Source organism: Rhinolophus ferrumequinum, chromosome X (genome assembly GCF_004115265.2).
Source record: "Rhinolophus ferrumequinum isolate MPI-CBG mRhiFer1 chromosome X, mRhiFer1_v1.p, whole genome shotgun sequence".
Lineage (NCBI taxonomy): Eukaryota > Metazoa > Chordata > Mammalia > Chiroptera > Rhinolophidae > Rhinolophus > Rhinolophus ferrumequinum.
The window spans coordinates 49,468,842-49,487,336 of record NC_046284.1 but is presented as its reverse complement, the minus strand read 5'-3'; the positions used below and the strand labels follow the sequence as shown (position 1 = coordinate 49,487,336).

Here is an 18,495-nt window from a genome sequence, read left to right as displayed (position 1 = left end):
ATTATGTGTTTTATACACATTATTTTTATAGTTAGAACAGCCTGGAGAGGTCAGGTATTGTAATCATTCCAACTGAAAACAGTAAACATATTTTTGCTCATGGTTGTGTAACAAAAGGAACTCCTTCCCCCAACCTCCAGTGGAACCACCATAAAGGACATCTTATTACTATTTTTCAGCTGAGGAAACTGCGACTGAGAGATGTTACATAATTTGCCCAAGTACACAGAGCGAGTTGAACCTAAGGGATCTTAGTTCAAATATGGTGCTTTGTTAAGAAACCACTATATTATGTCGATCCCTTATTTAGGCTACCCCACCCCAGGGTTAAATACATTTGGGATAGTAAAACGTCTTTCAGGGCACTGCACATTCTATCTATTTCTATTGTTGAGACTGCTGGTCAACAGCTCTCTTTCACTGGGGTTATAATATAATAATGGAAAGATATTTCACAAATAAGTCTTTTTCACCTATATGAATGAACACCATGGAGCAGATATGACCAACTTCTGTAACATTAAGAACTGTTCAGAATACTGCATACCCAGCAGAGGTGATGCTGTTTGTTCTGTGTTCAATATATTTTAAAAACTGAATATTTATTGTAATTCAATCCCCCATATCTACCCTAGTCTTGTCTGTCTCTGAGATGTAGCCAGTATATTCTCTTCTTTGCTAGCATGCTGATACACAAAGTGTGACTAATCCTTACTGTTGTGGTACAAGAATACCTGCAAAATTATTCTGAGTTATATTTCAACAGGGAATGTGATATTTGACAAGCTATATACCTGAATCTGTAGAATGGGGAGGGAGGTTAGTACCATATGGGGCTGAGGCAAAAGTGGAGCAAAAAGGACATGTCTCTTGAATACATACCTTTTGATGCCCACTCACTTAATCAAGTAACATTTACTGAGTTTGAGTACCAACTATTTATTCATTTAGATCCCAGGGATAGAGTGATGAAAAAGAACAACAAATTCTTGGCTTACACTTATCAAATAAACAAACGATAGAAGAGCAGAGAGAAGAGCAAATATAAAAGTACATTGCTTCAATAGGCTTAGTGATTCAAGGAACAGAGGAAATGCTGTTGTGACTGCACCCTAATGAGTGAAAGGCAGAGTATTATGATAGGCCAGATCATGGAGGGCTGTAAAGGAAGTAAGAAAACATGAAAATGTTTATCACTGAAGTATTGAAAACAGACTCAAGAAGAGCCAAATTGATCAAACCAAACTTCACCTTCTTGGCTGAGACGTAAAAGAAAACAAAACCAAACAAACAAACAAACAAACAAACAAACAAAAAACCAAAAACATTCTGATTCTGGTGCATTTAGTTTGATAGCTTTTAAAGAGGCTGTCAAACATCTAACAAGAGAATGAAATGTTCTGACATTTCATCCCCAGTAGGCATATCTTATGCCTTTTGGGTTCTAGAAACCTACCTTGAGGAAGAAAGAAAGGCAATAGCTCACAATTTACATTGTATAATGGGATTTCATCTGAATGTCAGAATGGGAGTACTGTGATAGCATCCTTTTCAGATGACATAGGCCTGGGCAAAGTCAGCAATACTTGCCAGTAATTAACTGTACTAGAAATCCAAGTAGCAGCCATTTTGATTAACTTAGATTATAAACCCAATGGGTACCGGGAATCTGTACTCCTGTGTTTTGTAGGATAGCTAGCATATTGTGAAATTTCAATTTCTGTTGTTAGCGTGAATACTAACAGTGCTTTGAGGTGATCTTAAAATTATTGATTAGCATGCTAATCCCTTCTGTCAGGATTGTTATCACTTGACTATAAAAACACTTGGTTTTGAAAAACACTTGGCACTTTGCATTTTTAACAGCATCTATCTGTTGATGTTTAGAACAGATATGGTTCTGAAATGTCCTACCAAGAGATTTACAGTTGACCTTCTAAGTCTGACCAGGTTGCTTCTGATCTCTCCCTTGCACTTTCCTTTTTTCTTTTGTGTGGTTGCTATCTTCTGGAGTCCAGGTAGAGTGGGTAGGGAAAGGTCATGGGGTATGCATAGGGAAGTGAAGACAGTATTATATTCCATAAATACCCTTATGAAATGAGTTAGCCAATTAATGGCCAATTTGTAAAGTGGCCTTGTGATAAAATTCAATTTTGAAACTCTTTATAATGCTAGTATTGGTGAATTAATACAGAGTGACCACTCTCTACTAGGATTTGCTCTTTGTAGGAATCCAGAAATTGATCCCTGACCTATCTCGGCAAATACATTAAAAAGCTGTGTAAGCAACAGATATATTTTGTATGTTGATCTGGTTTTTCGTGTATATCTTATAAAATGAAATGTTGGCTTAGAAACCAATGGCAAAATTAAACAATCTTTGGAAATCCTAGTAATTGACTGGCCATAGGGGCAGAGAGCAAATGACTATATCTCTAGTTGTAGACCTTCTAACAAGTCTTCACTATCAGATTTTTAATACACAAATATTTATCACTGGGAAAAAAGTCTGAGCATCTTACAGTTCAGAAGATAGGTACAACTGCTCTATGTAGCTACCTCGTGATCAAAGATGTCCACATTAGCATTTTTGTCTCATATATTCTGTCAGTTGAAGTAGAAAACTGTTCTGTGTTTTGATGTTGTTTCTGATTTCTAGGCAAGGTCCTAAATGGAAAAGTCAATACTCTTGAAATATATAGAGTACAAACAAATTCTAAACACCCAAATAAAGTCATTTTGCTATTTTTCTGTTTCTACAGAAACTCAACATATTGCATGAAGGTGTCAATGTCCTTGACTGTTGCAGAGAATGAATCAGGCCTGTGCTACAATAGCAGGATCCGCTATTTAGAAAAATCTGAAGTCACTAAAAGAAAAGAGATCTCCTGCCCAGACATGGATGACTTTAAAAAGTCCGATCAGGAGCCTGATGTTGTGTGGTACAAGGTAACTCAGCATGGTGTTAAGTGCATTTTTTCTTTTTTTACCTTAAGTCAATAGCTGTTTTGGGGGTAGGAAAAGAGAGAGGTTTTATTTCTAGTTTTTGGTATTAGATATTTCACTGATAAGAATCACCAGATTCATAGCTACATAATTCAGAGCTATGACTCCTTTATATCACTGTTTTTCATGCACTTCCATCAGCAGGTGTCAGAAGGAATCCCACCTTCTCCACCTGCTCAAAATGAGTAAAATCTCCCTTCACCTCAACTCATGACAGCAAATGGGAAGAACAGTGAAGATTTAAGAAAGTATTTTAAGAACATAGAAATATTTACTGTGAGGAGCAAAGGCTCAGCATTACAAGTAATACTACTTACAAAGAATAACAACTGTTGTGGTATATACTGCAAGGGCCACTGCAGTCAATGCAGAGGAGAGAAATGGGCCCAGTGCAGGATGTGTCAACACCAGAAATGACGTGTTTAGCTAGAAATACACCACACTCAAAGGGTGAACAGAAGAGAGTTGAAGGAACTATTTACAGAGGTGGGGTTAGGGTTCAGGGAACCAACAAAGAAGGAAGCTATAAATCACTACCACTTCTGGGCCTGCAGTGACAAGGGGGAGGAGCAGTGTCACTGGAACCTGGCAAGAGTGGTGCAGACCTGTCAAGAGCTGTTGTCTTAGTGGAACACATGAACTGTGGCAGTTCATATGGGGATAGGAAGGATAAACACCCTGCCCCCTCTTAACTCTTGCCTTCCATTTTCCCTCTAGTACTGCCCCCTCTCTCCCAAGTGAACTCAAACAGAAGTCAGAGGGAGAAACAAGGAGATAGAATCAATAGTCTTCAACTTTCCTGGGCATAGATTAAGACACAGAATAGGTCTAGGGGAGAAAACAGAGAAATAACCATACAACCTTCCATCTATGATGTTCTAGCTGCTAGCCTGGGGTCCTGTGGTCGTATGACAAGGCTGAGTAGCCTCTGCCAGCTCTGAGCCACAGTGTTTGACACGTAATAGAGTTTTAAATGTGTTGGCCAGAGATGACCAAGGAGGTTTTCTGCACAGGTGCTGTCCACATTGTTGAAACCAAATACACATAAAAGGTAGAACAAGTTTTTTCTATAGAATCTGACAGAACCTCAGTTCCCAGGGAAGCCTATAGCCTAATTCCTACAGCTGCCATGTGTTTTTACATTTGGAAAGCTCTCCATCTTCACACCTGGATAATTCACCAGTAGACACCAAGAGCATATCCTGAACAAGACTCCGAGTCTCTATGTGAACTGTCCTCCCCCCTTTTTTTCTTAAAGAAGATAATATTTTGACAGATAAAAAGGAACATGATGTTTGTTATGCAAAAATACAGAATATTCATATTTTTGTGGGACTCTTCATACCATCATCAGCCTTTTTAGTATTTATTAAGCATTTGCTATGTGCCATTCACTGGGCTAAGCTTAGTCACTACATTATTTCATTTAAGTTTCCGTGCAACTCTGTGTGGTGGGCACTATTATCCTTACTTAATAGAGAAAAAAACCGAGGCCTAGACGTATGTGGAAACTTTTCCAAAGTTACTCAGCTAACAAAGAGTATTGTATTTAAGGCAGTGTGACTCCAGAGTCCATTTTCTTACTACCCTCTCCTGAAAAAGGCCTGGGACTAAACCCAGCCTTAATCATAGGCAGTTTTCTAAGATGCAGTCCTGGTTCAGAGGAGCCCACAAAAAGACAGAGGAAGACGGTTTTCTTTCAATTTTATAGTTGAAGAAGGGAGGTTAAGAAGCTCAAAATTTAGTAGCTAGAATTAAAATCCAGGTCACCAGCCTTTTCTTCCAATATTCATTCTATTATCTCATCTTCTTATCCTTCTGCCAAATTATTTCTTCCCCGTCCTTCACATCTATAGACATCACTATCGTCATTGAATGCCAAAACAATTTATTCACTGGGCAATGCTGACCATCAGTCTTTCTTAGAAATAGACTGACCAGTAGTGATGCCTGGATAATACCATTTAATATTTCTACAACATTTTACAATTGATAAATAATAATCATGATAATAGCTGACATTTATTGAGTATTTACTATATGAGGTCTGAAAATTAAGTTTGCAAACTCGTTGCTACATTGTTGCTAACCATTTTTGATATCAGAGGGATTATTCATTATGAATTTCTACCAACTGGACAAAGAGCTAACCCAGTTTACCATTTGGAAGTGCTGAAAAGGCTGCATGGAAAAGTTAGACGACCTGAATATTTTGCCCCAAATTCATGGCTCTTGCATCACGACAATGCACCAGCTCCCATGGCACGGTCTGTGAGGGAGTTTTTAGCCAGTAAACAAATAACTGTATTGGAACACCCTCCGTACTGACATGATCTGGCTCCAATGACTTCTTTCGTTACCCAAAGATAAAGGAAATATTGAAAGGAAGACATTTTGATGACATTCAGGACATCAAGGGTAATAAGACGAAAGCTCTGATAGCCATTCCAGAAAAAGAGTTCCAACGTTGCTCTGAAGGGTCAACTAGGCACTGGTGTTGGTGCATAGCTTCCCAAGGGGAATACTTTGAAGGTGACAATAGTGATATTCAGCAATGAGGTATGTAGCAGTTTTTCTAGGATGGGGTCTTAATTGTCAGACCTTAAAACAGGCTCTGTTTTAAGTGCTTTAGTTGGATTAACTCAATCTCTAGAAGTACCATATGAGGTACGTATTATTATTATCTCCATTTTATAGAAGAGGTGACTGGAGACTCAGAGAAATTAAGTGACTTAAAAAAAGTCATACAGTAATTTGTGACTTTCAGTTTGGCTACTGGGCCCATCCTCTTAGCCATTACACTATACCAATGAATCAGGACGAAAAACCAGAACCCAAATTTAAAGAGTCCCTGAAGCTCCCAGATACATTGTTAACCCTGCTTCTCACACAAGATTTCAAATAAATCTTTGAAAAAAAAAAGTATTTATGTATTGGGGAAATGTTTCTCTTTTTTAGTCAATATTTCAGTAACCTACCCTGCTTGCTTTGGAGTTGTGCATACCGTACAAGGGTGAGCATGAAGTGATTTTGCTCTGGCTGCAACAATGTAAAGAAAAGGACAAACTTGTTCACAGTTCATTCTGGTACACATCCAAAGTTGGAAATGTACCATGTATTATCACAGGGTTTTATAATATCACAGTGTATTATATAGAGTTTTCATAGTGAAAAGCATGTGTGTTGCATGATCCTTATCCCAGTCATCTTTTCAGATACAGGTAATACTATCGAAACTGGTTTCTTTTCTATCCATTTCTGCTTTTTGCTTACTCTCTAATTATTTTGTATCCCTCTCATATTCTGTTCTGTTATGGTTTCCTAGATTGTCTGACATATGCTATGGTAGGTCTGTCAGGACTATCTTTTCATGCCTGCATGTAATCACAGCTGGATAGCAAGGTAGAAGCAAATCAGGCAGCACTGGAGCATGTTCAGAAAGATCATTAAGATTATCCTGGTTTCCTGGGAAAATACGAGATATGTGTATGGGGCCTGTATCTCCTTTATTTGAACTCTATCAGTTGGCAAAAGGAAGTGAGGAGAGAGGCTACACTTTTAGCACTTCCTCCTGACACTGTATAAATGAGGCTTAGACATTAGAACAGAACATATAATAATGTTAGTGATTTTAGAAGCTTTTGAAATGAGAGCTGAAGATTCTTTCCTTTATTGAACTAAGGACACTAGAACAACCTCATTATTCACTGAGAACACTGTTGTCACAGGACTGTAGAGTCCTTTTACCCTATTTCTAAACAAAAGAATCCTCTAACTTTAATAGGATATCAACAATGAAAATACAAATACATTCCTTGGGGTGAAACACTCATCTATGTGATTAGTTACCTTGGTTACTAAAAGCCTGATGTTAATGAAGTCAAGGCTACCAGTTTGAATCTTCCTTTTTGTTGACACAAGAATCTCAATTTCAGATGTTTGCCATTGGTTATAAATGGTATGGATTGGGGCCATACCATACGGGTGGTTCAGTGCAAATTCATTCATTTATTTGTAAAACTCTTCATTCTTTCAACATATTTATTGGGTACCTACTATGTGGTGGGCACCATGCTAGGAACTGGGGATAGTGAAGTGACCAAAATAAACACATTTCCCTGTTCTCAAGGTGGGGGGCGGGGGTAGGTAAGTAAACAGCTTCTCCTCAACACTCCAGGAAGGAGCTATGTCAATTTAAACATCTAAAGAACAGCTCTTACTTGAAATCAACAGCATTTGTATGGAGTAAAGGGCAGTAGAGATAATAATAATTCTGTTTTTAACCATAGACAGACGCAAATGTCTTTGCAAAGGAAATTTTCAAAATTAAATAAGATCAATTAATATTTCCACAGTATATAATAGCCAACAGCAATGTTTCACAAATCTTTTCATGTTATAGCACAACTAGAAAATGATAATATGCCACAGTGAGGTGACTGGATGAACTTCCCTGAGGACTCAGGCTGCTCCAGATCCCATGTGACTGATTTAAGGCTGAGGCGCAGATCACTGTGACTATTCACTAGTAACTATTCCCTAACACCCCAGAGTGCTGTGGCACACTGGCGTGGAAGCTCTGGTCTACTTTTCCATAAAATGTAACATATACAGAGGATGCCAAAAAATGTATCCACATTTTAAGGAAGGAAAAAAGAACTGTGTTAAAATTGTAATACTGAATATATACTGGTAACAAAAGAATACAAGTCACGTTTGACTTCTGCAATTACAAGTGGTGCTCAAAGTGGTTACCATCAGCATAATTTTAATACTGATTTTTTCTTTCTTAAAATGTGTATACATTTTTTCGTCACCCTCTGTAGTTATTTAAAGCTGGCTGAGTAAGCCAATCCTGGTTGTTCTCCAAATGCAAGGGTTTTGTGGAAGAATGCTGTAGCTCCTCTATTTGAACTTCATCAGTAACAACAGGAGGTTAGGCTACTTATTGGTGGCTGTCATCATCATGTTTTCATAGGTCAGGAATCTTAAATAGTTTACAGAGGGTCACTTTGCTAACACATGGCCAATTAGAGGTTCAAGTCCTGAACTCTTGACTTCTAGTACATATTATTCTTATAACTGCACTCCACTCTGCTAAATGCATTTTATGCACTTAATGAACTGAAATTATTGATGTAAATAGAATGCTCTTTCAAACTTGTTGTTTCAGAAAGAGTTCCTAAAAGGACTCATTAATAACTCTAAGTGTCCAAAGCAACTCAAATGAACTAGAAAGAGAGATTTTCCTCACTATCAAACTGGAACTAAGTAGAAGGAATTTCACTGCCATAGGGACCCTAGAGTGCATCGAGCCCAACTCATTTCTCTTATATATGAGGAAACCAAAGCCCAAAGATGTTAAGTGATTTGTTTTAAGTCTAATGAAACCCAATTATCCTTGTCTTTTGACATTTACTTAATTTTACAAAAAGTTGGACACCAGCCAAAATAAGTGAATATCTATCTAAATGTGTATCTATATATCTTTTTCAAAATGTGATCATTTTCACAAATCAATGTAAACGTGTATAAAGTCAGTTGTGCCCTGCTCTTCTACTCCATTATAACCATCTAAGGTAACTAATGTTACCTGTTTGTTATATCATGCCACACTTTCCTCTATGTCAATGCATTCTCTCTATATTATTTTTACGTATACATATATACAAGGTGTGACAATTAAATTCACAAACTTGCCACCTTGCACTTACGTTGTCAGCATTGTACAAACAGCTCAGTAAGGTTTCATAACCCTGTTATATCAGTGTCTCACAGCTGTGTTCGTGTCGACATCTGGCAGTATCTTGCTGAGTGGTTTGTGTTCATTATTGTTGTTGCATATTTTTGTGTGCCATTGCAAGACTGTCTGAGTTTGAATTAGAGCAATGAACGTTTGTTAAATTTGTTAAACTTGGCAAGAGTGGAAGTGAAATCAGGGACATGTTAGTCCAAGTTTATGGGTATAATGCCATGAAGAAAACAGCAGTGTACAAATGAATTAAACATTTTTCTGAGGAGAGTGAATGTGTCACTGATGAAGAGAGGTCAGGGCAACCAGAAACAAGCAGAAGTGATGAAAACATAGCAAAAGTTAATCGAATTGTGCGTCAAAATCGTCGTCTGTGAGAAGCATAGCAGACCAAGTAAACATCAATGGAGAAACAGTTAGGAAAATCTCCACTGAAAATCTTGGCATGAGAAAGGTGTGTGCAAAAAATGGTCCTGATGAAACCCTCATACACTGTTGGTGGGAATACAGATTGGTGCAATAGCTATGGAAGGCAATGTGGAGGTTCCTAAAAACATTAAGAATAGAATTACCATATGACCCAGCAATCCCTCTCCTTGGTATCTACCCAAGATATCTGAAAACATTTATCTGTAAAGGTATATATGCTCCAATGTTCATTGCAGCTTTATTTACAGTGGCCAAGACATGGAAACAGCCAGTGTCCTTCTATAGATGATTAGATAAAGAAGATGTGGTATGTATACACAATGGAATACTACTCTGCCATAAGAAAAGATAAAATAGTACCATTTGCAACAACATGGATGGATCTTGAGATTATTGTGCTAAGCAAAATAAGTCAGACAGAAAAAGTAGAGAACCATATGATTTCATGGATATGTGGTATACAAAACTGAGAACAACAAAAGAACAAGACAAACAAATGAAGAAACGAAAACTCATAAAAACAGACAATAGTTTAGTGGTTACCGTAGGGTAAGTGGGGAGGGGGGTGTTTGATGAGGGTAAAGGTGATCAAATATATGGTGATGGAAAGAGTACTGACTCTGGGTGGTAACCACACAATGTGTTATAGAGATGATGTATTACATTATTGTACGACAGAAATCTATGTAACTTTACTAACAACTGTCACCCCAATAAACTTAAAAAAAAAAGGGGAAAAAATGGTCCCAATGTTAAAAACTCTTAGCAAAGCAGAAATAGAAGGATCGTATCTCAACATAAGAAAAACCATATCTGATAAACCCACAGCTACCATCATACTCAATGGGGAAAAGCTAATACCATTCCCCTTAAGATGAGGAACAAGGCAAGTTGCCCACTTTCTCCATTTTTATTCAACATAGTTCTGGAAGTTCTAGCCACAGCAAACAGGCAAGAAAAAGAAATAGAAGGCATCCAAATTAGTAAGGAGGAAGTAAAATTGTCATTATATGCAGATGACATGATACCATGTATAGAAAACCCCAAAGACTCCACCAAAAATCTATGCGAACTGATAAATGAATTTAGTAAAGTAACAGGATACAAAAATTAATATTCAGAAAACAGTTGCATTTGTATACACCAATAATAAACAATCAGAAGGAGAAATTAAGAAAACTGCCATTTACAATTGCCTCAAAGACTATAAAATACTTAGGAATAAATTTAACCAAAGAAGTAAAAAACCTGTACTCAGAAAATTATAAGACATTGAAGAGAAATTAAAGAAGATACAAATAGTTGGAAACACATACCATGCTCATGGATAGGAATAATTAATATTGTTAAAATGTCCATACTGCCTAACGCAATATACAAATTCAATGCAATTCCTATCAAACTACCAAAGACATTTTTCACAGAAATAGAACATATAATCCTAAAATTTATATGGAACCATAAAAGACCCAGAATAGCCATGACAATCTTGAGAAATAAGAACAAAGTGGGAGGTATCATGATACCTGACATCAAATCATACTACAAGGCTACAGTAATCAAAACAGCATAGTAATGGCATAAAAACAGACACATGGATCAATGGAACAGAATACAGAGCCCAGGAATAATTCCATGTCTATATGGTCATTTAATCTATGACAATGAAAGCAAGAATTTACATTGGAGTAAAGACAAACTATTCAATAAGTGGTGCTGGGAAACCTGGACAGACACATGTAAAAAATGAAACTGGACCACCTCCTTTCACCACATGCAAGAATAAATTCAAAATGGGTTAAAGACTTAAATGTAAGATCTGAAACTATAAAACTCCTAGAAGAAAATATAGGAAGAAAGTTTACAGATATTACCCAGAGTAACATTTTTACTGATATATCACCTCGGGCAAGAGAAGTAAGAGAAAAAATAAACATATGGGATTACATCAAACTAAAAAGTTTTTTCACAGCAAAAGAAACCATAAATAAAACAAAAAAGGCATCCTACTGAATGGGAGATGATATTTGTAAATGATACATCTGATGAGGGGTTAATATCCAAAATTTATTTAAAAAGTCATTCACAACACCAGAAACACAAGCAACCTGATTAAACAATGGGCAGAGGACATGAAGAGACATTTTTCTAAAGAGGACATACAGATGGCTAACAGACATATGAAAAAATGCTCAACCTCACTAATCATTAGAGAAATGCAAGTAAAAACCACAATGAGATACCACCTCACTCCAATCAGAATGTCTGTAATCAATAAATCAACAAACAACAAGTGCTGATGAGGATGTGGAGAAAAGGGAACCCTCATGCACTGCTGGTGGGATTGAAGATTGGTGCAGCCACTATGGAAATCAGTACGGAGGTACCTCAAAAAAATGGAAATGGAACTACCTTATGACCCAGCAATTCCACTCTTCGGTATCCAAAAATGTCCAAAACACTAATTCGAAAAAATTTATTCACCCCTATGTTTATTGCAGCACTATAAACAATAGCCAGGACGTGGAAACAACTGAAATGCCCATTGGTTGATGACTGGATTAAGAAACTATGGTACATTTATACAATGGAGTATTACTCGGCCATAAAAAAGAATGAAATCTTACCATTTGCAACGATATGGATGGACCTAGAGAACATTATGCTAAATGAAATAAGTCAGACGGAGAAAGACAAATACCATATGATCTAAAGAATAGAATAAATGAAAAAACTAATCAGAAACAGTCTCAGAGATATAGAGAAAAAATTAAGCGTTGCTAGATGGGAGGGGTGGTGGGCATGAGGGAGAAGGTGAGGGGATTAGAAAGCACAATCAATAGCCACAAGATTGCCACGGGGATACAAAAGACAATTGGGGGAATATAATCAATAATGTTGTAAAGATTTTGTAGGGTATCTGATGGACACTTATCTCATTAGGGAGACCACCTCAGGAATAATGTAGATGCCTGATCACTGTGCTGTACACCTGAAGCTGAAGCTGAACAATAATGAATGTCACCCATAATTTTATATATATATATATATATATATATATATATATATATATATATACACACATATATGTATATATATGTGTGTATATATATATACACACACATATATATATATATATATATATGTGTATATGTATATATATATCATCACAGGATGTGGAGTACAGCATAAGGAAGAGAGTCAGTGGAATTGTAAGAGTGATATACGATGTTAGAGGAATAGTAGATTGGGGGTGGGGGTTATCACTTGTGAGGGGTATAAATATGTAACCATTACGTTATTTCGCACACCTGAAACTAGTTAAAAAAAAAAAAAAGGTCCTGAAGGAGCTCTTGCATCACGACAATGTTCCAGGTCACATGGCACTGTCTGTGAGGGTGTTTTTACCTAGTAAACAAATAACTCTATTGGAACACCCTCCCTACTCACCTGATCTGACCCCCAATAATTTCTTTATTTACCCAAAGATAAAGGAAATATTGAAAGGAAGACATTTTGATGACATTCAGGACATCAAGGGTAATAAGACAGTTCTAATGGCCATTCAAGAAAAAAGTTCAAAAATTGCTTTCAAGGGTGGACTAGGCGCTGGCATCAGTTCATAGCTTCCCAAGGGGAGTACTTCGAAGGTGACCGTAGTGATGTTCAGCAATGAGGTATGTAGCACTTTTTTAAGGATGGGTTCTTGAACTTAATTGTCAGACATTATACTGTCAACTGATGGTCATTGGTGCCAATTGAACACCAACAGTAATCCTGAGTTTGGGATGTGGTGAAGAAGGAAACTTTATTCAGTGATGGGGGATATAGCTATGCAGCTCAACTGTGCTATAGCACGGCTGTGAGAACAGCTCAGTAGTGTTACAGCTCAATTATGAGAAAGTATGGCTGTGGAATAGCACAGCTGTGAGGTGGCCCTGGGACGAGGCCCTTCTCTTGCTAGACAACTCTGCTCTGCTCTGCCAAGACATCTTCAGTTTTTCAGCTGCGAAGTATTCAGTAGTTGGTGTAAAGGGAAAGTGCCTCTCTGAACCAGAGGGATCTGACTTATATAGAGAGAAGTCCCTGCCCCTGGGCCCTGATTGGTCTGTCCTCTGCAAATGAGGACTCCTCATTTGATTTGTCCAAAAAGGGCTGTCCTGATTGGTCAGAATGGAGTTGCTCTGATTGGTTAGTGAAGATGTTGATGGGGGGTATAGCTGTGCAGCTGCGATTGATCGGGGAAAGCCGTAGTCCTATTAGTTGAAAAATCATTCCAGGAACTTAAGAGCTGGCTCAGATGCCAGGCAGGCATTTCAGTGGAGACTTCTTCCTGAAGTGCAGTTTGCATGAGTGGCTCCTGTTTAGAAATGGCTGCTAGGCTGTTTTTAAAAATATGAGCCCCATGAGCCACCAGGAGTCCTTCTTGGTAGGCATCTTTTTTCTCAGGTTCCACAATACATACACACATACATCTCCCCACCTCTCATTTTTATACAAATGTGTACATACTGCACATATCACTCTTCAGCTTTCTTCATCACACACAAATGTATCATGAACATCATTCCATGTTGATAATACAGATCTAATTCATTTTTAATAGTTGTATCATAGTTCATTGGATAGAAATAACCTTGTTTTATTCAACTATTCTTCTGATAGATATTCAAGTTTTTCTAATATTTTTATAATCATAGTTTTGCAAAAAAAAAAAATCCTGTAAACGTACATACAGCTTTAGATCCATGACATAAAAGATAGGAATGCTCTCTGTCACTACTATTATTCAACATTGTCTTAGAGGTTCTAGCTGTTACACTAAGAAAATTAAAGAAATGCGCTGTATTGTTGCGGAAAAGCAGCGAGGACCGAGAGACTCAAGCGGCACGCAGAGATCAGGGAGAACACAGCTTTATTACGCTGGCGGGCTCAGCGGAATTATTCCAAAGACTGAGCACTTCCTGGGGTCGGGGGCTTTCTTTTATAGAGTTAGGCCTCCTGGTTTGGGGGAGATTCCCGCTATTGCTATCGCCACGCTAGGGATTAGTTAAATCTGGCCAGGGTGCGGGGATGTCCGTCCCTAGCAGCTGTGTTTCTTCAACATTTGTTTTGATCGGGAGGTCTCTAACCTTAATGCCTGCAGGAGACAGCTCCGATAAGGGATAAGGGGATGGAGTGAGATAGCTCCAATAAAAGGATGGAGCCAGATAGCTCCGATAAGGGGATGGAGCTCTTAGCGGGGGTTTGCCGGGGAAAAAACCATCCCGACAGTATAAATATTGGAAGAGACAAAATAATCTTATTTTTCAGATTATATAATTGTATACCAAGAAGTCCCAAGAGGCTCAACAACAAAAAATAGAACTAATGATATAATTTGGTAAGGTAGCTTAATAAAAATATACAAAATATTCAATAGCTTTGGTTTTTGCTAGCAATAATCAGTTGGACATGTAAAAGGGAAAAATGAAATTATTCCATTCACAACAATGACAAGTATAAAACACTTTGGAATACATTTAACAAAGATGGAAGGGGACCTATATAAAACGATTATTTCTTTGAAGGGCATAAAATATAGTCTAAATTAATGGAGAGACAGAATGTATTTCTGCATGGGAAGATCTCATAGAAAAAATCATGTCTTCCCAATTTTATGTAAATAATTAATCCAATTTGCAAAAATACCATATTTTTTTTGGAATTAGGCAACGTGATAAACATTATAAAGTTCATATGGATGAATGAATGTATCAGAATTGCCAAGAAAATATTGGGAAAAAAACATTTATGAGAGGTGATTTATTCTACCTAACACTAAAATTACTATAAAACAGCAGCAATTAAAATAGTAAGTTTACACTATATCATATTTACCTTTCTTATTATATTTTAGAAAGGAAACAGTTATAATTTATTGTAATATTATAAACATGGTGATGTCTTAATTTTTAATTGTGAAGTGTCATATGTACAAATCAATATTTTATTTCGTAAAATTATTTTATACAAATTGAAATTTGCAAATATGCTTGCTAAATAAAGCATTTATAAGGAATTACTAAAAAAGTAAGTTAAGAAAAAGATAAATAGATCAGCTGAATAGAATAGAGAATCCAGAAGCAGATAAAAAATAAATGTGTATCAGAACTTACTATATGATAACATTTCGTTTTAATGGGTGTGCAGGGGGTGTGTAATGGCTTATTAAATATGATGTACACATAATTGCCTATCCACTTGGAAAAAATAATTAGATCTCTGACTCAGGCAATGTTTAAGAAAAATTTCAGTTGGATTATAAGGAGTTAATTTCATGTAGTAAAATAGTAGTTTAGGAATGACCATTCTAAATGCTGTCACTCATTTCATGAGGTAAGCTTCCAAAGTTAAGGATTTTACATTGATTTAGCTTGCTATAAATTCTGACAGTTTTCTTAAATGGGGAAATATGATCATTGTAGATCTCATCATACCACAACCAAAATGACCAATGCTTTTTTTCTAAAATAAAATTGTTTGGCCAAATGCTTGCGGATTTTGAATCCCTTTGGAAATTTAATGATAATAATATGTCCCTTCTTTTGTAAACATAAAATTGCACTCCATCCACAATTTTTTAATCTTATGACTAGAATTTTCAATTATAATTTTTTTCCAGAAGAAATGAGCTGTGAAACCCATGAAGGCTTCAGTTTAGTGTGCCCTAAAATCTGTCAGTGATACAAGATTTCAGAAAGACACATGTATCCCTTTCTCCCCCTTAGATATAGCATTAGAAGTGGGAAAAGTATTCTTTACTATTTGTAAATTATAAAGAATATGGGTTAATGTGTGTGGAATGGGTATTTGATATATGTAAGAATCACTGGTCTTTGAGTCTGGGGATCTGGATTCTGGTCGCTATTCCACCATTGATATGGATAAGTAATTAGATGTCAGTGGGCCTCTATTTACCCACATATAAATACACATATTAATGTCTGCCATATATTCCAGGCATGTTATAAAAATCTAATGACTGAAGTCCTTACTTCACATTTGCTGCTATTATAGAAACGGAGACGTTATACGTGAAGCTAGTTGTCCAAAGCATCTTAGCCTCTAATTGGGAATTTAAGATTGAGGGTATTTATTTATTTTAGTTTTTGATATTCAAAATTATTTTACATTAATTTCAGTTGCACAGCATAGTTGTTAGACATTTATAAATTTAAGAAGTGATACCCCTGACTAGTCTAACACCCACCTGGCACTATGCATAGTTATTACCATATTATTGACTATATTCCCTATGCTTTACATCCCCATGACTATTTTGTAACTACCAATTTGTACTTCTTAATGCTTTCCCCTGTTTAAATCACACCCTCAAATCCCCTGCCATCTGGTAACCATCAAAATGTTCTCTGTATCTATGAATTTGTTTTTGTTTTGTTTGTTTGTTTACTTTATTCTTTAGACTCCGCATGTAAGCAAAATCACAATATTTTTGTTTTTCTTTGTCTGACATACTCCACTAGCACAATACCCTCCACATCCATTCATGCTGTTACAGATGGCAAGAACCTTATTCCCTTACATGACCAAGCAATATTCCATTGTATATATGTACCACTTCCTTTTTATCCATTTATTCATCAGTGGACACCCAGGCTGCCTCTACATCTTGACCATTGCAAACAGTGCTGCAATGAACATATACATGGATACACACATCCCCTCGAAGTAGCTTTTTGGGTTTCTTTGGATAAATACCCAGAAGTGGGACTACTGGGTCCTTCTTTGTCTTTTTGTAGCCTTTGTTTTAAAGTCGATTTTGTCTGGTATAAGTATGGCTATCCAGCTTTTTTTGTTTGTTTGTTGTTTCCATATTTATGAAATATATTTTTCCATCCCTTTACTTTCAGTCTGTGTGTGTCTTTCGAACTGAAGTGGGTCTCTCGTAGGAAGCATATGTAAGGGTTTTGTTTTCTTATCCATTCAGCCACTCTGTCTCTTTCTATTGGAACATTTATTCCATTTGCATTAAAAGTAATTGTTGATAGTTATGTATTATTGGCATTTTATTATTCATATTTTTAATCTTTTTTTTCCATCTTAAAAAAGTTTTTTTTCCATCTTAAACATTCCTTGTAATACAGGTTTGGTGGTGATGAACTCCTTTAGCTTTTTCTTGTCGGGGAAGTTCTTTATCTGTTCTTCAGGTTTTTCCTTTTTTTCTTTTTTTCCCACTGGTTTATCTCTCTTTAAGGTTTATTCATGTTATAGCAAGTGTTCAAATTTCCTTCCTTTGTAAGGCTGAAAAGTATTCCATTGTATGTATATACCACATTTTGTTTATTCATTCATCCATCATTGTCCTTCAGTTTTAAATGATAGCCTTGTTGGGTAGAGTACTCATGGTTGTAGGTCCTTGATTTTCATCACTTTGAATGTTTTGTGCCAAACCCTTCTGGCCTGCATAGTTTCTGTTGAGAAATCAGCCAACAATCATGTAATGACTAGTTGCTTTTCTCTTGCTGCTTTAGGGTTCGCTCTTTGTCTTGAACCTTTGCGATTTTAGTTATGTGTCTTGGTGTGGGCCTCTGTGTTCATCTTGTTTGGGACTCTCTATGCTTGCTGGGCTTGTCTCTCTGTCTCCTTTTCCTGGTTAGGAAAGTTTTCAGTCATTGTTTCTTCAAATACATTCTCAATTCTTTACTTTCTCTCCTTTCTCTCTTCTCCTTCTGGTATCTCTATGATGTGGATGTTGTTATGCTTCAAGTTGTCCCAGAGGTCTCTGAAACTTTCCTCTTCTTTTTTTTTTTTTTTTGCGGGGGTTATTGTTGTTTCTTTTTGATGCTCTGGGATTGGGTGTTTTCTGCTACCTTGACTTCCAAATTGCTGATTTGGTCTTCTGCTTCATCTAGACTGCTGGTGATTCCTTCTAGTGCTTTCTTCATTTCAGTTATTGTATTGTTCACTTCTGACAGGTTGTTTTTTATGGTTTCTATGTCTTTTCTATGCTGGTTATCTCTTTGTTGACATTCTCCCTAAGTTCCTTGGGCATCCTTATAACCAGTGTTTTGAACTCTGTTTCCGGTAGGTTGCTCGGCTCTATTTCATTTAGTTGTTTTTCTCTAGTTTTCTCCTGTTCTTTTATTTGGGAAATACTTCTTTGTTTCCTCATTCTGGCTGCCTCTCTGTGTTTGTTTCTATGTATTAGGTAGATATGCTATGTTGCCCAGTCTTGGCCAGGTGGCCTTATGTATAGGTGCCCTGTGGGGCCCTGGCCCAGTCTCCCTGGTCACCTGTTCTGAGTG

The 18,495-nt window shown here is 36.8% G+C and overlaps 1 protein-coding gene across 1 annotated transcript in view; it reads left to right on the top strand.

Annotated features, from left to right (window-relative positions):
• IL1RAPL2 (interleukin 1 receptor accessory protein like 2) overlaps positions 1–18,495 on the top strand; it is a 1,393,401-nt gene that overhangs the window by 716,046 nt on the left and 658,860 nt on the right. Inside the window, exon 3 of the mRNA XM_033110155.1 lies at positions 2,763–2,949. Coding sequence (XP_032966046.1) covers positions 2,763–2,949 — 187 coding nt within the window. The remainder of the gene's footprint in view (positions 1–2,762; positions 2,950–18,495) is intronic.